The sequence below is a fragment of the Pelobates fuscus genome, chromosome 9 (assembly GCF_036172605.1).
Source record: "Pelobates fuscus isolate aPelFus1 chromosome 9, aPelFus1.pri, whole genome shotgun sequence".
Lineage (NCBI taxonomy): Eukaryota > Metazoa > Chordata > Amphibia > Anura > Pelobatidae > Pelobates > Pelobates fuscus.
The window spans coordinates 140,620,485-140,645,248 of record NC_086325.1 but is presented as its reverse complement, the minus strand read 5'-3'; the positions used below and the strand labels follow the sequence as shown (position 1 = coordinate 140,645,248).

Sequence of the window (24,764 nt, the reverse complement as noted above, 5' to 3'; positions counted from 1 at the left end):
TAGCCATTAGGGCATTATGAGACTATTTGTTAGACCCTTTAGGGGGATGAGTTTTCAAGAAGCATTTGCAGACATGTAAGAATGGAGAGAGATGACTATGACATAGCAGTGGGATCTAGAAGTGTGGGGTAGTTTGAGAAACATCTTGTTGAGAGAAATTGAGAAACATTGAGAGTTTTAGGCCATGAGAAGAGCAGGTACAAGGAAATAAGAGCTTTAAAGGTAATTTTTATACTCAATTAGATACTGATGAGTTCTCAAATCATAGAAGAGTTCGGATGTTTTACAATTCTTTCTTTCTGGAAATACTGACAAAACCTGGACTGTTGGTGTGCCCGAAAGACTGGAGTGGGAACCCAGGAGATAGAGAGCCATATTATTATTATTGATTATTCCTCAATATTAACTATTATCCTTTATAGAGCAACCATATATATCCATGTAACTTCATGGAAAGGCATGAATGGAACAGGACGTAGAACCTATTATGAAGAATGTTCCCCCAAATTAAAATGACCTATTCAAATATTCCATACACTATTTCCAATCCAAAAACACAGTATAGGCAGTCCATAGCAGTAAAAGTACTAGGACACAAATTTGCAGATGATGGATTCATTTAACCAGTTTAGTGTCTGAAGATGTTGAGTGCACTTATAGCAAAGCTATTTAAAACAGTTCACAGGGTTTAATGTTTAAAGTGCAGTCTTCATTTTATTTAGATTTCCATACAAAGAGAGGTTGTCAGTTGGTTATCAAGAAAGAATGGTGCTTAGTGGCATTGAAGGCCACTAGGTGATTCGTCCTGTGCTATTTATCTTTAACATAGAAGAATGAAAAGGGACATTTTGCGCAAATAATCCACTTTATCTTAAAGGAACACTGTAATGTTAGGAATACAAATCTGTGCCCCTGTCCCTAGTGGTATCAGGTGTTTATGGAATACAAATTCCTAACACTATAGTGCCCCTGTCCCTAATGGGTTAAAACTTATTTTTTATTTATCTTTTTCCAATCCCGAGGCTCCCTCAGATATGCCCTGCTCTCATCACGGAGAAGGCCTGGGTCTCCTCCACTGATGGTTCAATCCGATGGTCCAAGCCAATGCTCCTCAGAGGTGAATTTGGGACCTAATCTGCGGCAAGAGCTGCACGCACATTAAAACATTGAATCAATACCTTCCTATTGGGCTTCCGAATCACGATACCAAGATTTACTCAGCCAGAGCAGCAAAAGCACCTCTAGTGGTAATCTGGGTAAGCACCTCTAGTGGTAATCTGGGTGATTGCAGTCTCCCTTTAATCTGGCATTGCAAAACATGGCCATTTCTGAGAAAAGGCAATGTTTATATCATTGGCAAAAGAGGGTGCATCAGGAGGCTGTGCGCTTTTCCTTATTTGCATTGGACACTAATTCATAGACTGTTTTTCTCATATTTGGCTGAATGGTAGATTCCCAGCTGTTTTGGAATTTCTACTCCCATAATGCTTTGCCAACCTCAACAGCTGGGAATCTACCTCTTGGACACCTGTGCTTTCTCTATAGCATTAATAAATGAAGGAATATTTGCAACTAATGTCAATCCATCATGTCTCTATCACATTGAGCAGCTGACTAGCAGATCACTGACACCCAGTTTTGCTCACACAGGCAGCTCCTGCAGTGATGACTTTCTTTCCTGGTAAAACCGTGGAGGAGATTGTGAGCAGTAAACTGGCCCAAGCAGCTCATAGTGCGGTGGAAAGGAACCTGAAAGGTCTTCCTATTACCTGGAAAGACACTGGGTAAGTTACTGTGCTGGGTGGGAGCACATCAGGAATGGATCATCTTAGTGAATATGATTGACCCATGACATAAATTTTACCGGTGCCCAAACAATAGGGTATTTTTTATTTATTTTTAAATCTTTTTTTATTGAGTTTTTATAGACATGGAGACAAAAGAGTTGTTGGCACACAGGCCTCACCACACAAATACATGCATATATTACACAGATATACAGTTTGTGCGGTTCCATTTGCGTTATCAGGTGTTGTACAATTGCAAGCGGTGGAACTCGTGTTTCATTCTAAGTAAAACTATGGAGCCTTCCCCAATAATATTATTGTTTATATCTGCCTATGGTCCCATAAGGCTTCTTGTGTCAGTTGTGTAAGTCAGTCCCTCCCATCTCCATGTCAATGTAGTAAGGTCTGCAAGAGAGGACAGCGAAGAAAGATGCAAGAGGTAAGTAAGTAAAGAGAAAAGGAGCAGAGAAAGTCCCCTACAGGCCCCCATGTCTCCCATGTGTGTACTCATTTAAAATCTGAGATATGTACTAGCATATGAAACAGTGCATGCATCGCAACAAAGTGTCATCCCTAAAACGGTTATTATGAAAATTATGAAACTGTTATCACATGTGGCCTCCTGGACAGTCTATTATCGATTCCCCACCACAACTTTAGGATTAAGTAAACCGCAGTGGCTAACAAGTTATTCCCGGTTCACAAACATTATACTTGTTTTGTACGGAACTCTGCCTTGTACAACGTACCTTGTAGAGCATCTTGCACCAAGCGCACCACAGCAGTAGCACCTGCCAGATTTTTCCCTTTGCCGATTAGGCTGATATAAGTATTAGGAGGGAGTGTCAATCCTTTCCTGCTCTGGTCATGAGAATAAAATCGGAGAAAGAGAACAACGTGAATAGAGAAAGTGGAAGAAGAAATGAAGCCATGCAGGCGGGTGGGCGAGCGACCCCAGGCAACCCCCACATAATCCGCTTGTGCAAGCATTATAAGTCACGCGCCATATATACAAACCATGGTTGCCATGCTGTCTGTGACCCGTCCCGAGCAGGGAGGCATGCATAACAATGGGGTATTTAAGGTGTTTTAGTTGCAATGAAAACCCCAGTCAGTACACAAATGCTCCTATACCCCTTGTGACTCCATCTATACCTGGTGGTTTAGTAGGAGAGCAGGAGATGAGTTCCATGAACTTTCTCTTAGACAGACACTCTTTATAGTTTTCCACTAATACAATAAATACTGTATTGCCAGAACGTGCAGGAATGCGAAACCCTAGTTTCCCTAGCTACAGATCCCAGCTCCACGACTAGTCACCAGGGTTTAGAAAGATGGACCTTAAGGTAAGCACTGCACACTTGCTGCAGGAAAGTAGGAAGAAGAGATTAAGGATCAGGGTGATGGACACTGCATGCCTGTGGTTCAATGCCCACTAGCACTGGTCTGCCTTGTGACATTATCAGTTATAATGGAGATTTCACATGTTGATGGTGAAGAGAGAAACTGGACTGAATAGGATTGACCAGTTTCATTTTAATTAAGACCCAAAAACAGTCTTTATGAGGACGATGGACTGTCTGATTTATTGGTTCTCTCTTGCAGCCTCCTCTTGCATAAAAATGCAGAATCATCCGCTGCTCAAAAAGCAGAGGGCCTGGCTGTATGTATGAAGGAGGACCAGCTGATGGAGCAAGTGGTTCTAAAACACAGGAAGGTAAGTTGAGAAGAAGCAGTCTTTATAATGCGTGGCATTCTACACACTGCAATAAAATCAACGTATCATTTATAGCCACCCTGCTGAATGGATTCTCCAGTTAAAATGGAAATCTGAGGTCTATGGATAAATTATTCTTAGAGGGACAGCCCAGCATTATAAATCAAAATCGAATTATAATTTATATTTTATATCTGGTCAGTGGAGTGTCCCTTTACGTGCAGAGCAGGCACTACCTAAGTTCTTAAAAAGGTTTGTGGAGGCTCACACTGTGTTGCATTGTGGTATTTATAAGTAGCCCAAGCAGAGCCACCCATACCTTTGCCCCCCTCCAATCCCCCATATCAATTTCAGTAGCACAATGTAAAAAAGGAAATTTATACAGAATGTCAGGTGCACTTTAAATAACAATCAATGGTGGGGTTAATCATAAAATTTGGAAGGGTTTAAAACCTCCATCCTTATGCTACAATGCCCTTCTCCAGGGACCGGCCCAAGAAAAGATGTCCTACATGACCCAGTGGGAGAGGGAGCACACTGTCACAATGGCACAGAGCCATGGCGAACACTAAACGAGCCTCAAGGAGCTTATCACTCTGGGAGGCCTTCTGAAAAATCACAATGAGGTGGTATCTGGTGCCCTATAGGTTATCACACATCTACAATGGAGCGTCAGAGCTTTGCTGGAGGTGTGAAGATGGGATAGGCACTATGCTGCATATATTTTGGGATTGCCAATCCTTAGGCAATTACTGGGAGTGGGTAGGATCACTTGTCTCCAAAACTATACACTGCAGCCTCCCTACAAACCCGAAATGCAACCTCCTACATGTAATCTCCGGGTTAGTGAACCACCCCAACCGCAAGGTGATACTCAACATTCTCATGGTAGCAAAAATTAGTTTAGCGTTCTATTGGAAGAGCAAAACGGTCCCCTCAATGGAGAGTATCAGCCATAGGCTAGACATCATTAGCTCCTATGAAAAGATGGCATGTAGAATACAGGGAAGTGAGAATAAATGCGCTCGAGACTGGGAAAGCTGATCCGCAAGGACAGAGGTCATCCACAAAAGCTAGAAAATAAATCCTGGAGCAGATAGGCTAGCGGGGCACATCAAGGCTACAGCAAAGGGAAGGCAGAGCAACAGAGAAACAACTGACTGACAAAACAGTCAATGAGAACACAAAGTACTGCGGGACTACAGAGTAGACAACTAAAGGTATTGGAACACGGACAACAGGACATGGTAACAGATCAGTAACAATGTGATCCCACTACCCCTGTTTCCTTTCCGTATCCCTTCCCCCCTGTTGATACTATGTTAATACAATGTTAGAATCTATAATATGGTTAAATAAAACACGCAAGCGACTAACTTACAATCATTGTGCATAGCTTAGGGACTTGTGCACTGAATATGCGACTCAGTCCTACAAGATAAGATTCTCAGCTCAACAAAATAGAGTGACTACAAAACTGCATGTGGGCACACGAATTAGCTTGAATCAATTGTTAATGTAGAACGTAACATGAAGACAATGTATAAGACCCATTTACAAGTGGAATGTGAGATATTGTTGTAATAATGCACAAATGAACATATTTCAATAAAAACGATATATGGAGAAAAAAAAATTAGGAAGGGTTTTCTGGCACCAATGTTATTGCTGGTTTATTGTCATACTGGAAAAAAATTCTGTGCAAATGAGTAACAGCATGTTTTATGCACTTTTTAGTTAACACACACACATATATATATATATATATATATATATATATATATAATGGATAGAAAAGAGATGCACTCTGTGGTCTTTGAAAAAAAATTACTGGTATTTAATATCCAATATAATTACATAAATACGATCAACGTTTCGTCTCTTCAGGTCTTCCTCAATATCAATTTACAGACATATATGACAATAATATATAGAGGAAATAAGGAGGATTACTCACCAATCATGCAGTGTTCACCGGTATCCAATTGCCCGAACCCGGAAGTGTGCGTAAGGAGTCACATGACGCGTGACGTGTATCATATGGGCGTGTCTATCTCCTAGCCGTGGTTGCTAGGAGATAAGTAAACTAGAGCCAAGCAGTGTATAGTGACAGTCCAGTGACTCGGGGCTATTGAGAAACTGTGTACCTGGTGTAGAGAAGGCAGAAGCTGCCTAATATAGTTGAACAAAGTATAATTAATAAACAGTGCAACAATATAGAGAAAAAAGATGATAGATATGAGGACCAAAGGTCCATGTGTGCATAATGTGGAGTCAACTACAGTGACATGAATATCCAGTGTCACATACAACACTTAAAGTGATAGTAAATGTGTGTGAATATTATATAGCATGCACCCAATAAAAACAGTGCCAACAAAGGTAATCAATGTATAACATAAAAAGTTACACCAAGCATAACATGGAGACGTGTTGTAAAACTAATAATCAAAAGAAACATTCTATAATGCCTAAGGTTTCTACTAAGAAACTACTAAGTAGTCAGATTTTCAATTGGGTACTGGGCAAAGGTATGGAGACTACGGAATCTGTAAGAATATGCATAATATAGTATAGTATATAAGCCCACAGCACCAAAAAGGCAATGGACAACCTGCCCTACACAGGCATAATAACTATCTCGATCCCAGAGATCCAGGCAGAAGTAATCAACCCAAGTAAGAGCTGAACAAATGCTACTAGTCAAAGCATGAAAACAAACGAGAAAATAAATGAACTAACTATATCACAGGTAGTGGGACCTACCACTTAACATAACCTGGTATAAGAACCCAGATAGGTAGCAGGAATATTGGCATATACTAATAAGTAACCTAGATAAGAGAGGCATCGAAGGAGATTAGGTTACGATGTAATACAAGATAATACATATGTACAACACTGAACCTCATTTACCAAGTAGCTGAATCTGTACAAATAAGTAAAGTAACCAAACAAAAGCAAGTATTTACAAGTATACTCAAACATGGACAGAGACACATTAGTATTCACAAAAGACTGTCTGGACCCTACATTCTAAATCCTAAATAGGGGACCAGGATTTGTAAGATTAATAAGGATATAATAATGACATATCAGAGGAACACTGAGTACACAATGTTTTCATTTAGTCCTCTTGGAGTCACTGTATCAAGTTGATATGTCCAGCGTGCTTCTCGTTGAAGTAACATTCTCGATCTGTCGCCACCTCTTGGAGGAGGCGTGATATGGTCAATCGCTATGAAGCGTAATGTAGGCAGTCTGTGCGACAGGGCCAAAAAATGTTTTGCTACTGGTTTGTCGCTGTAATTGTCCCGGTAAGCGGTAGTGATGGTTGAACGATGTCCACGTATCCTATCCCTTAAGGTGAGGTTTGTTTTACCTACATAGGACAATCCGCAGGGGCAAGTGATTAAATAAATCACATGATCTGTGGTACATGTGATATGATGTGTAATATTGATCCTTTGACCACTGTGGGGATGTGTGTATATATATCTATATATCTATATAGATATATATATATAGATACAGCATAAAGCCGTAAACATCTAGAAATAAAAAAAGAATATAGCGTAAAACAGAATATGAAAACTACAATCCTATGGGACCTACAGCTATTTTTATACTATTTTCATTTATTTTACATTTGGTCTTGTTTGTACCAATAAAGTTGCTAAAAACAATGCCAATCATCCAGAGTCCTGATTTGCCTGAGAGTAAAACAGATCCAGGAGTGCTTTAGAGCCCCCCATTTCTATGAGGGGAAGGCACCTTTGGAGCGCATATCTACTATACTCTTGTGAGTGTATTACATCATAGCGGAAATAGTTTTCATATACTGTATTACGCGATATTTCTTAATTTTTGTATTTCCAGATGTTTACAGCTGTATCCCATTCTCTGTATATATATATTGATTGTCAAGGGATTACTACCTGGGAAGTCATCTAAGAGAAGCTGTTTTTTAGATAAGTATTACTTTCTTACTTTTTGTAATCACCCATACAATATAGTTTTGTGGTGAAGGTTGTTTATGCTTTTAGTTAACACCTGACATGGAGATATCACTATATTGGGAATTGTGGGGCACTAACCATAGATTTTCATATTAATAGACCAAAATGGCTGAGCTGGATAAATATCGGAATTTGACTGTTTAAATCTACATTTTGCAATTCTCTTCCAAATTCAACACAATTACCAGTTTGGAGAATAATCTCCATTTGCTATTTTGCTTCGGAGAAATCACGTTTCTTGCGGTTTTTTTTCCAGATTAACACAGAGATCCAGACAGCTCTGAATAGAAGAGGTCGTTTGCAGTCTAAACCCTCTCGTGAACCTCAGTTGCCACCAGCTAAAGAGGAACCATGTAATGCCAGTGCACCCTATCACTGGAAGAACTTCAGTTCAGGCTTGGAACCTCCTGAATAATGACCTTCACCAAACTGGTTTGCAGAATTGAGGCCAAAATGGAAAAGGTGGGGGAAAGAAAATCCCAATATTAAGATTAAATCCTGCATTAACACCCCACACTCACAAAGAAATCCACCACTTATTAAATCAGCATTTTATTACTTGACATGAGATACAAAGTGGATCATTATTCATTTGTAATATCTGTACCAGATATATGGAGTTGAAGATAACGACCCTATTATTTTTGTACTGTAAAGCAGAATGCTCATTTGAGAAAATACATTTTCACCTATATTATAGAAACAATAATCCAACAAATAAAAACATATGTTTAAAACCCAATCTGATTCTTCTCCAGTCTCTCCTAACCTCTAGTTTGGCCAACCTGACCGTAATCATTGTTGTATAATTTTGACTAAATAAATCACACAACTTTTACCGTATTCTCAGTTAATTCTGGACTTTGACAACATTCCATATTTACTCATGATTACTTGGCCAACCAGTAGTTAACAGAAGTGGTTGTAGTGCCTGGAGTACACTGGTGTCATACCTTCATTAAGTGTGAATTTCTGCTTTAGCCATACCTCTGGCAGAGTGTAATTTAGTGTTAAGTGGCTTAATACTAAACAGAGGGTAGGACTTCAGGCACTTTACAACAACTCCAATGATATGAAGTGGTTATAGTACCTTGCTGGTCCTTGTAAAACCCATCTAGCAGTGTAGAGAGCATCTTTAACTAGCCCATATGCACTTTCGATCTCTTGTGCTTAAAACATTACCCAGCATGCACCTGTCCCCATTGACTGCTCATTATTCCTCTTCTAAAAATAAGTTATAATAATTTATATTAGGAGGTCGTTTCAAGCATACCCCAAATTTTAACAGCACTAAGTTGTTGTTGTTGTAGCAGTTAAACTAGAAATCATTAAACAAATCTAAGAACCATTGAACAAGTAAAACCAAACAAAAAATGTTTCATTAGTAGTAATGTAGGTTTCAATTCTTTGATTACACAGCCAGCCCAGGAATGGACATAAAGGGTCACTCCAGATCCCTAAGCACTTTAGGTTGCTGAAAAGTTGTATGTGTGAAGAGTGTCCCCCCCCCCCCCCCCCACCCCACCCCCCTCATTTCGAAAAAAGTGCAGATTTCAATAGAAATTTACACTTTTCTAAAATTACATTGGTTGCACAGTGTGCAGCACTGCCCCAGAAGGAAGCACCTCTAGTAGCCATCTTCTCACTAGACTGTAATATAAACACTGCGTTGTCTCTGAAAAGACAGTGTTTAGTGCAAAAAGCCTGAAGGGAATGATTATACTCACCAAAACAAATACAATAAGCTGTAGTTGTTCTGGTGACTATATAACTTTGGTTATATCTAGAAAAGTGATTTTTTAAAATTTATTTTGTATTTGGGCGCTGGTGTGTCCCTTTAAAATATAGATGAAGCAGATATAGTAAATGGGAAAGTTCCAGCGAGTAGGGCTAGGCTGAAGGTGACTTTGGGTAAAAATGTTCGAAAACTTTTACATTAAGCACAGAGGGACAGCACCACCCCCATTGTACAGCGCTACAGAATATGATGGTGCTATATAAATAATAATAATAACCACTACATTGGCATGTCGTGGTTATGGTGCACAAATTATCCCTTACATTATTAGTAATAGATAAGAAAAAAAAAATCTGTACATTGACTGTTTGAATAGAATTAAAATGGACCAATCATTTTGTTAGTATTACAAAATATTTGATTACAGTCCATCTGTTTTGAAGTGACTGAGCGTAATAGTAAGGCCTCTATAAAACCATATGCTGTACTTCATGAGGTGACATTCCTGCTAAGTGCACGGCCGGGGGGGGCTTAACCTAAAAACAGATATACTTATTTGAAGCTCTTCCTTGCCAGTGCCACTATCTTCTTTCATTTTATTTCCTGATTTTTCTGTTGAACTCGGATTGTGGTGGTGTTTCAATGAAATTCCAATGCAGTCAACAGAATATCTTAATTAAATAATTTAAAAAATAAGTGTATGACGACAGAACCATTTTAATTGGGTCCCAGTGTAGTGATAAATTGATTGATGGCTGAGGCTAACCAACAGTCAAGTTAAACATTGAGTGCAGAGACAAAAAAAAAAAGTTAGACACAACGATTATAAAGACGAATTGCCACAAATATCCAACAAACAGACCAGACTTCCAGTCTAATATTGTTCTGGATACCCCCAACCTAGAGATGGGGCGAAAATATAAGAGACAAGCATGCCTGGAGGGCTCCTATACGCCTGATATCAGGCGGTCCTTCAATAGGCCGCAAAAGCTAACACAGACCAAGATGGCGCAGGAAAGTACCCAAAGCTCCAGTGAATCGGAAGCACCGGCCTATGAGCGGAGCCCCCCGACCACACAGACCGCCAATGCAGTCTACCGGACGGAAGAATCCAACTCTGACGACTCGCCCTCTACAAAAGGCGATATCAAAAAGCTGTTACTCGACTTACGGAGGGTATGGAAGTCGGATCTGGACGAGGTACGGTCGGAGATAACAGGAGTTACAGCAAGACTGGGCGCAGTGGAGACTAGAGAAGGGAACAGAGACGTTCTCCTTACCGAGACCCAAACCCAAATGACCGCCCTGACCCAAAAACCAACAACTTACCTGCACGGTGACCGCGATAGAGACCAGGCACCGCAGGAGAAACATCCGCATCCGCGGAGCACCTGAAACTATAGGCCCAGAGGCCTTGCTGGAGTTTACCAACAGACTGGTGACCGCAATGGGAGCAAAGAAAAACGGAGAGATGTGGCCCATCACAGCGGCATTCAGGATTCAGAAGGCCGTGGCCGCCCCTGCAGACGCACCTCGGGACATTATTGCAATCACACGAGACATCGCGGTAAAAGCGGCAATTATGGCCTCCTCCAGAAAAACACCCACCGCCACAGTGGATAACCTCCACGTCAAGGTATTTGACGACTTACCATTTGTGACTTTGCTAGAGAGGAGAAGGCTCATGCCAATCACCCGGCAGCTGAGAGAACATGGCATCAGATACAGATGGGGGGCATCTGGCACGCTGATGGTGCCACACAAGGACAGAGTATTTTCATTGTCCGCAGAGGAAGACCCTTCGTACTTCCTACAAGAGCTCCAACTCCCCCAGCCTGAACCCCCTGAACAGGGGAGAAGCATGACCCCTGGCGCCGACGGCAACAACGCAGCACGAGAGAGAGGCCCTGAAGGGTCGGGGGCACAAAGATGGCCATGTCCGCAGAACCCCCCATAGAACTGCCAGTTGACAAGAGAACTGTCCACATGCATGCCTACCTGGCTTGGGTGAACTAAACTCTTTAAAACCCTTAAATACCTAGCATGTCATTTAACGTTGTTTTTAACAGGTTTCCCACTTAGTTGATTCCTCCCCTCTTAACTTAATTTTCTTTTTTCTTCAGTGACGCACCAACTGATATCATATAGAGGACCCTAGGGTACCAGACACCTTTGGTTCAAACCACGTTAACCATGGGACCCCCCACTAGAGACATAAGCGAAGACGGGGGAAGAAAAGGGACACAACACACACGGGGTGGGGAGGGGGAAGAGGGCAAACACCATGCCGCACATGTACCCCACACAGCAAACCTGGTCACACGACACCCCCCAAACAGTGAAAAGCACACCCTAGACGTGCATATTGATGAGGTAGAGCAGAAACCAAGGGAAGCAAAGTGAGACCTGTAACATGAACACACGCAATATACCTATAGACTGCCAGGCTACAAATGGGACCGCGTCAGCAGCACTCACCTACGTGACAAACCTCTAAACAATCACTAGCAGCGACGGAAAGTAAGGCGCGAAACACTGCCAGCTCCTGACAGCCAACACACGACTACTGGAAAGCCGGACAGGACTCCTGCTCCTCATCAGACATAGGTCAACCCCCAAACCAACCTTAGCTCACTCATACCCAAGACACTATTATTACAATTTTTATATGTTTATACTATTACATTAACATTCTGACCTATCATTATTTTATAACCGTTACAGCCTTTATAAAGAAGAAAATGTTGACGATAACTAGATGTTTACTTACTGCTAATCATTGTATGTAATATGGTACGATTTGAATCGACTAGTTAACCTATCAAAATGTGCAATTTATGAATATGTTATGACACTGTATACCCTAAACAGCCAGCAGTTGCTGTTGTGGCACTGCGGGCATGTCTGTTAACCCCATTGCACTATCAAAATAAAGAATTAAAAAAAAAAAAAAAGTTAGAAAAATAAAATTGCTTTCAAAGGAAATGTCACTTTTAGATTACTCAGGGCATTGATTTTATGGGTATTGATAAAATCCACATCCACTGGAGAGGTGGAGATGAAGATCGCACTTTAAGCCTAAATGAAATGAAGTGGATGTTTGAATTGGATACATTAGCCCCAAAGGGACTAAATGTTGATTTTGAAATTAATTCATTTATTTAACAATGCTTTTCCCTTCTACACTTGTTTTTTATCCTTTATCTAATTTTTATTTGTATTTTTTTATTTTTTACTTTCCAACATTAAGTTTTATTAAACTAATCGTAAGTTTTATTATGCTATATATGTTTTTAAGATCAAATTATTAAGAGATTTTCAATTTTTAGAGATAATGTATTGTAATTATCTATTTCTCCGCTTATATATCGTAAATTATTTTTCCTGATGTTCTTTTTACTCGATTTTAATGCTAGAAGTTGTAACTTGATATGTCTTATTATTTTGTGTTTAATCAAAGTTTGGTTTAAAAAAAAATCGTTGTATAAATGTGTATGATGTGAATTTAGTGATTTAATAGTCTGTCACTTTAAGGTATTACTGTGTTTTGCCAATCTGACGTCAATCCGAACGTAACAACGTCTTTTTTCCGGAGATAGACGAAGTGATCCGGAAGTAATGACGTCGTGACGTAAGGACGCGGGTTGACGTCATGACGCACGGGACGTAACAGGAAGTGGAAGAACGGCAATTGAAACAGAAAAGGCGCCGATATCTTCCGTATATAAACTGGAGACTTACAACAGTGGAAATACTCCGGATGAAGGCGAGAGCCGAAACGCGTTGAGGGACTGGACTTATACTTTATGGGACTTATTTTCCAAGCTATTTTATTCTGTTTTATTTTTTTCAATACATTTTATTTGTAACCACCATCATTTGGCGTCCTGAATGAAAGTGGAGGTACCAGTTACAGAATTCTTGGAAGTTCCTACGAGAAGTCCTGTTTTCCAAGCCTGAAGTTTGAGCCAGCTTTTAAGTGGCTCTGTATATGTGAGTGAAACCAATACTTGCTATACAAATATTTTGTTTTAACTATATTACCCTAGGTCTTTCTCTTCTGTTTTAATATTTTAGATTGACTGACAGAGTTTGGGTAATATTTATACTATCTTGAGTGCTCTCATCATTTTGTATTTTATTCTATCACTTGTTGTATTTGTGCTGGTGTGGCCCACAGAGGTGATTGTAGCACCATTTCATTTTTAGGAATTTTATATTAAATCTTTATTGTAGATTACTATTGAGCCAATTCTCTAAGCAGTGTTTTATGGGTATGGCTAGGGTTCTAGTAATGTGGTTCTAGCAAAAAAAATCTGGAGTTTTAGTTCAAATGGCGAAAAGAAAGAAAAGGAAAATAAAAAAAAAAATAAAAAAAAGGCTCAGCATATCACCCAGCACCTTACACACATAGGGTCTTGAGGTGTGTCCTTTTAAGTTCTGGAATCCAACATACTTGCCTCCCTCCAGACAGAAACATGAGATAATATAGTTCTTATTTTATCTTAGCAATAGCTAAAAGAAAAAAAAATCTACGTATATAAAGAATATTATGCAAACAAACAAAATAAATGCACATGCATAGCAGTTCACATTTAGGTACAATTCCTGTCCATTAACTTCATGTTATAATTCAAATGGTCTTTGTTCCCAACTAATAATACGTTTGCTCCACAATACATGACTTTTTCCCCCCCCCCTCCCCTTGTGTCTAACCGATTACAATGTAACATCACCTCACTAGCCCTTTGGACTCTGAATAGAACAGTAGGCCAGTAAATCACATATCTAATATAGATACAAAATCCACATATAATTGCTCACTGATTCAAGCGAAATATTGATAAAATTCTCCAACCCATTCAAGGAGGGAGAAAGGTTGCAGATTGTAAGATGATTCATTAACAGTACATGCGCCGATTTCAAGTGGAATTAGAACAGTGTGTCAAAGAAAGTAACTGACGCGAGAGGACACAGTTTTGCAGCCAGTGGAAGAGAAAGCCTTTTCATCCTCAGGGAAATAAACAAGATTGTTCAGTATAGATTGAACGGTGTCCTCTTCATACACCAATTCTTGCTGCTCTACCTCTTTCTGTATGCACTGCCGGATGTGACTTGGACGCAGAGGTAAAAAAGGCACAATCACATCAATAAGGCTCTGATTCATAATCTGTGACTTCCAGAAACCATCTGCCAAACAAACAGTAAATAAAATTGATCTTTAGTAAACAGCTTTAGAAATACGTCATGCAAGTTATTTTGATCCTAGATAAGAGGGACCATACTTACTGTCAACGGATGAAGATAAGGAGAATATAAAATACAGGTTTAACTTTTATTCAGCTAGTTGAAGAAGTGTCCTTACTCAGACATGAGCTTGCACCCTAAATGATCTAGAGAGATATACTGATCGTGCCGCTATTATTAGTTTATTCTAGGATGTTCCAGTCCTCAGGAACCAACCATAAATCGAGGTTTCCAAAATGACCGAGTCCTGAGATAGCAATCAAACCTGGGCATTTGTTGGTTATGGTGACCAAAGTGGGAATCATCGATGGAGAATTTTGTGATGCCCATGTCATTTATTCATTATTTAGAATCCACCCCAAATTTTTCAAAAATCTTAGAACTACTGTGGCTTTTATAATTTAATAAAAGATTGCTACAAACTCCATGACAACTTCAGTGATTGGAAGTGAAATATATGTTCAGCGATTCAGTAAGAAATGCCAGCAATAAAAAAAACAGTGTTTTCATCAAATCTTATTTTTGGTTAAAGTAACAATTCAAACAAACATGGTCAGTGCTCTACCATCGCCAATCTAAAAACTTAAACCAATATGGCAATGTTACCAAAGCACACTCATTTACCTGGCACTACCTGACATTCAGCCACGTTCAGAGACAGATAAATTACCTCCCAGGGGTGAACTTTTTCCCCCTTCTATTGTTCCCTGTGGGCTTACTTTTCACAGCCAGTGACATCTCCATGTGCATTTTCTTTATACTCCCTGATGCACAGTGTTATTATGTCTCACTGTCGTATCAGCTGGTTACAATAGAATTAGTTTGTCTTTCATTTGCAAGTTTCTAAAACAACGCTGTATAGTCTTTTACAGAATTATACACTAGAATGACAGGGTAGTAAGAGCTCATTGCTAGGCCTTTTGGATTAGGTTCACTGTTTTGTTTTGGATTACCTTTTATACAACTCAAAATAAAAAAAAGTTTTATCTTCCTTGTTCTAGGCAGTCTCTCCTATTATAGCAACCTGTTAACCCCTTAAGGACACATGACATGTCTGACACGTCATGATTCCCTTTTATTCCAGAAGTTTGGTCCTTAAGGGGTTAAAGGAACACAATTTAAGCGATAGGGTCCTGCCGCCAGGGTTAAAAAATAAAGTCCAAGCAATAAGGGAGAGCAAATAAAGTTGAGGAGGAAAAACAACAAATTAAAAAAAAAAAAAAAACACTAAAAGGAACTAGAAAAATCAAAGCATCTACTTCTTCTTAGTATGCTTTTCATAAACAGACTACCAGGTGCAAAGGACAGAGTTTATAGCAATTATTCCAAGTAGTGTAAAAGTTCAGATGGCTGAATAATGACAATAAGCAGATTCTGCCACCCCAAGCACTGTCCTCTGTACATTTGCAGCCTTCGTGCACAAATAAAGAACATCCTTCCGTGAGATCATCTAGTTTATACTTTATTATATATGACAGTCAGCTAAAACACAGTTGCCGTGAATGGAGGTTTGGATTTCTAAAATTTAGGGATCAACCAATGTAATTCCTCCAAAGCAATTACACTATCACTCCGAGTCAGTCCGCCCAGTACATTACAGTAGATTATTCACAGACTCGCCTCCCTGCCTTCACCTGAGCTCCACATGCAGGGACTCACAGGGTGGGGTGACGGAACCGATAATCAGTCTATCGCTACTACATTTAAATGGTTACGCTTTCCCTCTGCCACTACTAGCCTGTTTAGGATTACAATGCCCTACTGGGCATTGCTATCAGGCCTTCCCTTCTTGAAACATAAAAAAAAACAAAAACAAAAAAAAAACCTTTACTGGAATCCAGAATGGGGCAAAACTCCTGGCACGGATAACCCTCTTCCGTTTAATGTTAGCAGGGGGCCTTGTGCATTCCAATCACAGGCTTCTATATATAGAAGAGAGTAGTGGTGAGGCAGGGATTTTGGAAAGGATGGGGAGATTTTTCATTAAAAATAGAAAAAATAATAAATAAATAAAACAGAGGGAGACAGGATGGAGTAAGCAATATTCCCCTTGCAGGCACACTGGCTGCAAGTGAGATTAGTTAAGTGTGTTGCTAGTGACGTAAAACATGCATAGAATTGACATTAGGTAGCCCGGAACAGAGTTCTGGGCTGCCCAAGTCAGGTGTACCAGGGATGTAACTAGTCCCCGCACACAAGTGCAAACATCTATGGATGTGCAGAAACACACCTACTACCATGACCACTTCAAATCTCCTTCTCCCGCAAATGCCAATGCCGATGGGGGAACCTAATTTGTGCGTGCCTTAGTGCTTCCCCATAGGGAGGCATTGAATCAATGCTTACGTATGGATAATTTGAAGACGTTGGATGCCCTCATGCTTTGCATGAGGATGTCTAACATGGTTTTTACAGAGTTAAACTCCATTAGAGTCCAGGAAGCACCTCTTGTGGCTGTCTCAACCCTTCAATGTAAACATTGCAGTTTCTATGTTTCATATTACAGGGTTAAGGGGACAGGGGCACTTTGCATTTCATTGGTCAAGTGGTCTGGAAGCCTGTAGTGACCTTTTAATGTCAGTATTGATGTTCAAAGTTTCACTTACGTTCCGGAGTGGACATCACAGCAATGGAAATTGCAGATTCTAGATCACGGAGTTGGATCTCTTCCCTGTCTTTGCGATCCCTCCAAAAATCCAGTGCTACCTGATTAATGACGTCCCCACCAGCATTACTGCAAAGAAATGCAAATCTAAGGTTTATAATTTCCATAATATAAACAGTTTGCTATTTCCCATATATCAAACTCCATAAAACAAAACTATTTTGATGCATCTCACTCCCAACTAAAAAAAAAAAAAAAAAAAAAAAAAAAAAAAAAAAAAAAAAAACAATTTATAAATGGTGCTTCATGGCCACAAATAATTCCCTGGCAGCTTGAAGGTAACCATCAACTCAGTAGGTCAGCTGCTTGTTTGAGACAATTTCCACTCAGGCCTACATGAAAGACCCATTAGATCCTTCAAATATGGGACTTGAGATTTATTCAGCTAAAACATGGTCACTACATTTCTTTGTATCAACCCAACACCCTGAGTCACCATACACTTGGATTATGATGCAATCTTAAAAGTTCCCTGTAATCACTACATGCACTCTCCTCAAAGAAAATGGGTTACAAAAAATAAATAATCAGGTCAGTACACCTATTCATGCTTTTTGTTGTATATTGAAGGTTTTTATTGCTTTTTTTGTGTTGCTCAGAACTGGGGTGGGGGGGTGGTTTGTCTATGTTTGGTATTGTGTATTCTCTGCGGTGTTCACTCCCCTCCACTGTGCTCATCTTTCCAGAGTTTCAGAACCAGGTCTCCATCAGGGCTGTGGGACCCAAGGGCCGTCTGGCCACAAGCTCATCCTGTTCAGACCGAGGCTGCTTCAACCAAAGTGGTTCCTATCAGGACTTTAAGCCAATATCACCCCTCCTCCCAAACTAAGATTGTGCATGGTGTTCCAGGGGTTTCTGAGGATCCAAAGCAATACCTGCCTCAGTCTGTCATAAAATCACAACTTTTTGTCATGAAATAAAAAAAAAAAAAAAAAAAAAGTAAAAAAAACGTGATTAATTTCGAAAGGGAATGCAGGGAAGCAGCACCTTCACAAGTGTCCTCAAAATGAAGATGAAGTGATGTGCAAAACGAGAGTACAAATACGGAATATGGTTAGCGTTTTGTTTTACTCTGTACTTGTAATTGTATTATTTTGGTTATAAATAAAACAAGTTTTTTTTTTTTGTTTTTTTTTTAATGGCATTTGAACCTCCCTCTTTATCGCTGAAGATTTTTACCTGGAGGATTCATACTTTGGTTTCCTAGGTGGGTAAGATACCGCCTAAGCTATATAGGACTGAGCAGAACTTTACTGTGATCTCCATTTGTGAGTATACCTCCTTTACAAAAAAAAGTTGTTGTTTTTTTTTTTTTAATTATTAGCTGAACAGAGAGCACCTTCTTCTGTTTTTATTTTAATCTATAAACTCGTGAACTCTCACTGTGATAAAGCTTTGTCGAAAGCTGATCACCACACGCTGCTGACCGGCCTAGGGATACCTTTCCACATAAGACCAAGACCAAGATCAGCACATCCACAGATGGGAATTGTACCGTCCAAGCGCATATATCTGGAGCGGATTTCAAGCTCCAGAAGATTGTAAGTACATTTCCTTTCTTTTATTTATTTATAATCACCAACATCAAAAATACTACAATATATTCATTTTTATTTGTCCTCTCGTTTTGCATATCGCTTTATTTTAAGGACATTTGTGAAAGCGCTGCTTTCCTGCATTCCCTTTCTTTATCTACCCTTGGCCAGTAGGAGGACACTGCCACATAGACTTTTAATAAGCGCTAGAAATCCCATCTTTTTATTTAAATGAAAAAGCAATGTTAGTCCTATGAAACCAAATAATAAGCAGAGTGCGTTACTGTAAAAAGAACCAATGGTACAGTTACCTGATGAAGATAAATATAGCTTTTCTGTAGTTTGTTCCATACACCACCCAGGATGGCCCTAGAAAAGGGACAAGGACATCAATTATGCCTGGGTGCATCTTATCCATTTCCTCGAAGACAAAAACTGAGCGACTGCACTGTGTTAGGTTTCCTTGTATCCATTGCCTTAGGTCTTCCTGGAAGGTGAAAGGTGCCGTTAGATAGTTATCAGAGCATTCCATTGAAGGGAGAAGGACAAATAACTTGGAAGCATATTATTTATTCATAAACAAGTCTTTACCAAGTAACCATGGGGGGTGGTACACCTAGTTCTATGGCAAAAGACAATCTAATAGGCTCATTGATTAATTGGGACCATCAGATGGATATTCAGTCTGCTACTAAAAAAACTGCAGTGATAGGGGTGGACAATAAATAAATAAATGGTGCTGGCTATAAGTCCCACACTTTTGCCCAATGACAAAACTGCCAGAAGTTATGCTTATCCTACAACTTCAATTACTTATACAAATACAAAACCAGTCATGGGAATAAGATAAATCCCAGGGGCGTGGGTGGGTGGAGGAAGGAATATTCTTGGCACCATAACAACCTCATCAAAATGAAGTTGTGATGGTGCCGGGAGCTCCCAGGCACTTATTAACTGAAGAGGTTAAACCATTCTCGAACAGTTTAACCCCAAAGGTTGCCTCCAGTGCGAGATCTCAGTTTCCCCCAGTGGCATCCAGCTGCCAGACAATCAGTGGCGCCCCTGCCCAGCAGCACTCCGCTCTTCCTGAAAGTAAATGACAGAAGCTGGATGCCACTTGGAAAAAGGGAGATCAAGCGCCTGGGGTCTCCTAATTATATACATTTTTAAATGGACACGCTATAGAATACATTACAAAAAGGCATTAAATAATTTTACCAAGCGAGAGACCAAAATTAACTCAAAGAAAAGTTGTCCAGTCTTTTTTACAAAGTCTGTAAAATTCAACAATTCATAGTATTTCACTGGGATCAATGGAACTCACAAAATAAATAATTCACTAACCTTATACTGCTCTACGTTCTGCGCATGAGCAAAGTGTAGGATCGGGGAGAAGTAATGCACATGAGGATTCCGGGTCCCGTCTTTGTAGAGATGTTTGACCAAGAGAGAGCTAAGAAAGGTTTTTCCAGATCCAGTCCAGCCATGGAACGATAACACTAAAGGTTTAGTTGGCGAATCTGTTTCTACGAACCGTTTCACAGCTTTAACCACTAGATCACAGGCTAGGTGCTGCCCAAACACACTGCGAGCAAGTTCACATTCCAGAGCTAAAAAAAGAAAAAAAAAAAGTTTATCTGGGCCGAGGTGCGTCAAGTCTTGGGATTTCACTACAGATGATCACCTAGATATGGGGTCTCCGACACTCAGCCAATAAATTCCATTCAGACAGAAATTTGATATTGCTAGTAGGAACTTTCACTTTAGTGATATCTAGGAATAGAGTGCAGACTGCAGGCACATGGGGGACCCAGGTAGGTATCAAACCGTTCGAATGACTGGACTCATAACAGTGGGATGGCACCAGGGAAATTCTAGCACCATAACCACAACACAGTACTGTAATGGCTAAGGTGCTACCCATTTAAAGTCACTCCACAAGTCTTCTTATATCCCTTGTATCTTAATGATTATACACACATATATTATCTCCCCCCCCGCCGCCAATTAATTTTACTGATGTATTGTGGGTAAATTGGATTGCTAAATGAAAGAAATTGCTCAAGTTCATTCTCGTTGATATATTTTCTCTTTTACATGTCTTTGCACTTACATGAAGACTGTGAATCTTTATAACTATTTCAAGTGCAACGCTATTGTGTCGGTCATTCTCAAGTTTTGTCTCGACTGCTATACATAATGAAAAGTAGTCCCCGCTTTTATTATGTATTTTATGATAACCAGAGCACTCCCCAAAAATTTTTTATTTTTATTTTTTAAATGCAGCAATTTAGACACAGTAAGAAACAGATTAGAGAAAGGTTTGTTTGTTGCAAAGCACACAGTTGCTGCTAGGTAGATTTGGTAGAGAGGACAGAACAGCAGACTGCTAGCAAAGGCATTGGACAGACCCCAGTACAAGGCTGCAGTCTGGTGGTGATGGCATTGCTGTACAGACCCCAGTACTGCGTGCACGGCGGCAGCCTGGTAATGATCAGTGATATTGTAGTGAGGATATTTCTGTACAGACCACAGTAGTGGGGGCATTGCTGTACAGAGGGCACAGTTCCAGCCCAGTAGTGAGGCCAATGCTGTACAGACCCCCCCCCCCCCCCAGCACTGAGTACATGGCTCTAGTCCAACAGTGAGAGTATTGCTGTACAGACCCCAGTACTAAAATCGTAGTTCCAGCCTGGTAATGAGGGCAGTGCTGTACAGGCCCCAGAAGTGAGGGCACAGTGCCAGCCTGGTAGTGAGGGCAATGCTGTACAGAACTCTGTAGTGAGGGCACAGTTCCAGTCTATTAGTAAGGGCAGTGCTGTACAGAACTCTGTAGATGAGGCAGTGCTGTACAGATAGAAGTACGGAGTGCATACATGCAGTCTGGAAGGGAGGGCATTTCTCTACAGACCCCAGTAGAGAGGGCACAGTTAGAAACATAGAATGTGACAGCAGATAAGAACCATTCGGCCCATCTAGTCTGCCCAATTTTAAAAAATACTTTCATTAGTTCCTGGCCTTATCTTATAGTTAGGATAGCCTTATGCCTATCCCACGCATGCTTAAACTCCTTTACTGTGTTAACCTCTACCAATTCAGCTGGAAGGCTATTCCATGCATCCACTACCCTCTCAAGAAAGTAATTTCTGATATTGTTTTTAAACCTTTGTCCCTCTAATTTAAGACTATGTCCTCTTGTTGTGGTAGTTTTTCTTCTTTTAAATGTAGTCTGCTCCTTTACTGTGTTGATTCCCTTTATGTATTTAAATGTTTCTATCATATCCCCCCTGTCTCGTCTTTCCTCCAAGCTATACATGTTAAGATCCTTTAACCTTTCCTGGTAAGTTTTATCCTGTAATCCATGAACAAGTTTAGTAGCCCTTCTCTGAACTCTCTCTAAAGTATCAATATCCTTCTGAAGATACGGTCTCCAGTACTGCGTACAATACTCCAAGTGAGGTCTCACCAGTGTTCTGTACAATGGCATGAGCACTTCCCTCTTTCTACTGCTAATATTTCTCCCTATACAACCAAGCATTCTGCTAGCATTTCCTGCTGCTCTATTACATTGTCTGCCTACCTTTAAGTCATCAGAAATAATCACCCCTAAATCCCTTTCCTCAGATGTTGAGGTTAGGACTATCAAAAATATTCTGTACTCTGCCCTTGGTTTTTTACATCCAAGATGCATTATCTTGCACTTAAAATGTCAGTTGCCACAAATCTGACCATTTTTCTAGCTTACCTAAATAATTTGCCATTTGGCTTATCCCTCCTGGAACATCAACCCTGTTACATATCTTAGTATCATCAGCAAAAAGCCTGGTAGTGAGGGCAGAGCTGTACAGACCCCCAGCACTGAGTACATGGTTGCAGTTTGGTAGTGAGGGCAGTGCTGTAGAGACCCCCAGCATGGAGTACATGGTTGCAGTCTGGTAGTGAGGGCAGTGCTGTAGAGACCCACAGCACAGAGTAAATGGTTGCAGTCTGGTAGTGAGGGCAGTGCTGTAGAGACCCCCAGCATGGAGTACATGGTTGCAGTCTGGTAGTGAGGGCAGTGCTGTAGAGACCCACAGCACAGAGTAAATGGTTGCAGTCTGGTAGTGAGGGCAGTGCTGTAGAGACCCCCAGCACAGAGTACATGGTTGCAGTCTGGTAGTGAGTGCAGTGATGTACAGACCCCCAATACCGAGTACATGGTTGCAGTCTGGTAGTGAGTGCAGTGCTGTACAGACCCCAGTAGTGAGTACATGGTTGCAGTCTGGTAGTGAGTGCAGTGATATACAGACCCCCAGTAGTGAGTACATGGTTGCAGTCAGGTAGTGAGTGCAGTGCTGTACAGACCCCAGTAGTGAGGGCACAGTTCCAGCCTGGTAGTGAGGGCAGAGCTGTACAGACCCCAGTAGTGAGAGCACAGTTCTAGCCTGGATTAGGGAAGAGATATACAGACCCCAATACTGTAGAGACCCCAGTAGTGAGTACATGGTTGCAGTCTGGTAGTAAGTGCAGTGATATACAGACCCCCCAGTAGTGAGTACATGGTTGCAGTCAGGTAGTGAGTGCAGTGCTGTACAGACCCCAGTAGTGAGGGCACAGTTCCAGCCTGGTAGTGAGGGCAGAGCTGTACAGACCCCAGTAGTGAGAGCACAGTTCTAGCCTGGATTAGGGAAGTGATATACAGACCCCAATACTGTAGAGACCCCAGTAGTGAGTACATGGTTGCAGTCTGGTAGTAAGTGCAGTGATATACAGACCCCCAGTAGTGAGTACATGGTTGCAGTCAGGTAGTGAGTGCAGTGCTGTACAGACCCCAGTAGTGAGGGCACAGTTCCAGCCTGGTAGTGAGGGCAGAGCTGTACAGACCCCAGTAGTGAGAGCACAGTTCTAGCCTGGATTAGGGAAGTGATATACAGACCCCAATACTGTAGAGACCCCAGTAGTGAGTACATGGTTGCAGTCTGGCAGTGAGTGCAGTGATGTACAGACCCCCAATACTGAGTACATGGTTGCAGTCTGGTAGTGAGTGCAGTGATATACAGACCCCCAGTAGTGAGTACATGGTTGCAGTCAGGTAGTGAGTGCAGTGCTGTACAGACCCCAGTAGTGAGGGCACAGTTCCAGCCTGGTAGTGAGGGCAGAGCTGTACAGACCCCAGTAGTGAGTACATGGTTGCAGTCAGGTAGTGAGTGCAGTGCTGTACAGACCCCAGTAGTGAGGGCACAGTTCCAGCCTGGTAGTGAGGGCAGAGCTGTACAGACCCCAGTAGTGAGAGCACAGTTCCAGCCTGGCAGTGAGGGCAGAGCTGTACAGACCCCAGTAGTGAGAGCACAGTTCTAGCCTGGGTTAGGGAAGTGATATACAGACCCCAATACTGGGTACATGGTTGCAGTCTGGTAATAAGGCCAATGCTGTACTGACCCCCATTACTGAGTACATGGCTCCAGTCTGGTAGTGAGGCCAATGCTGTACTGACCCCAGTTATGAAGACATGTTCCACTCACCGTTCAGGTTGGGCCGGAAGCCGCACTCACAGAAGTTATAAAAGCTGCAGTGTAACGCTGACAGCTCCCAGGGATTCACAAAGCCAGCGATAAGAACTACCAAAGTGATCTGCCACCAGTCCGCCGCCATCCTCCCGGCACCACTGCATGTCGGGAAATGTAGTCCGTCGCGGAAAGCGCTCACAATGAGGTGTCGATAGACTGGCCAATCAGCGGCGGACAGTCACATGATCGAACTAGAGCTGGCTCTGCTGCCATGCTGGTTGTGGAAACAAAACATTCCATTGGAATGGCAAGATTGTGAATGGAACATCATTAAACAATATGTAGATCACGTTTCCAGAACATGTCTGTTTTATTAAATATCCTGCCACAGGGGATTTATTAATGGAGTAAGGAAGAACTAGTAATTTAGCCTCAAAAATCAAACTCACATAAAGTGGGAATTGGCAAGCATTCAAAATGATTTTAAAGTGAATTTCTACTTTTAGGATGAAACAGCTCTTTTAATTTTGGATGTTTTGGCACAAATATTTACATTTTCAGGCCTCCCAA

The 24,764-nt window shown here is 41.0% G+C and overlaps 2 protein-coding genes across 3 annotated transcripts in view; one reads left to right on the top strand and one right to left on the bottom strand.

The window, feature by feature from the left end:
- The window catches only part of TTC16 (tetratricopeptide repeat domain 16), a 35,629-nt gene extending 27,299 nt beyond the window's left edge, over positions 1–8,330 (top strand). For both annotated transcript variants that reach the window (XM_063431410.1, XM_063431411.1), the window contains exons 12-14: positions 1,651–1,784; positions 3,393–3,504; positions 7,780–8,330. In XM_063431410.1, the coding sequence (XP_063287480.1) occupies positions 1,651–1,784; positions 3,393–3,504; positions 7,780–7,938 (405 nt within the window). In that variant the 3' untranslated portion in view covers positions 7,939–8,330. The remainder of the gene's footprint in view (positions 1–1,650; positions 1,785–3,392; positions 3,505–7,779) is intronic.
- Positions 8,331–14,055: 5,725 nt separating this feature from the next.
- Positions 14,056–24,350, bottom strand: TOR2A (torsin family 2 member A). Its single transcript, XM_063431409.1, has 5 exons — positions 24,210–24,350; positions 20,053–20,318; positions 19,020–19,195; positions 17,115–17,242; positions 14,056–14,451 (listed from the first exon to the last, which is right to left on the bottom strand). The coding sequence occupies exons 1-5, from the start codon at positions 24,337–24,339 to the stop codon at positions 14,207–14,209; spliced, it is 945 nt and encodes a 314-aa protein (XP_063287479.1). The 5' UTR covers positions 24,340–24,350; the 3' UTR covers positions 14,056–14,206.
- Positions 24,351–24,764: the final 414 nt, after the last annotated feature.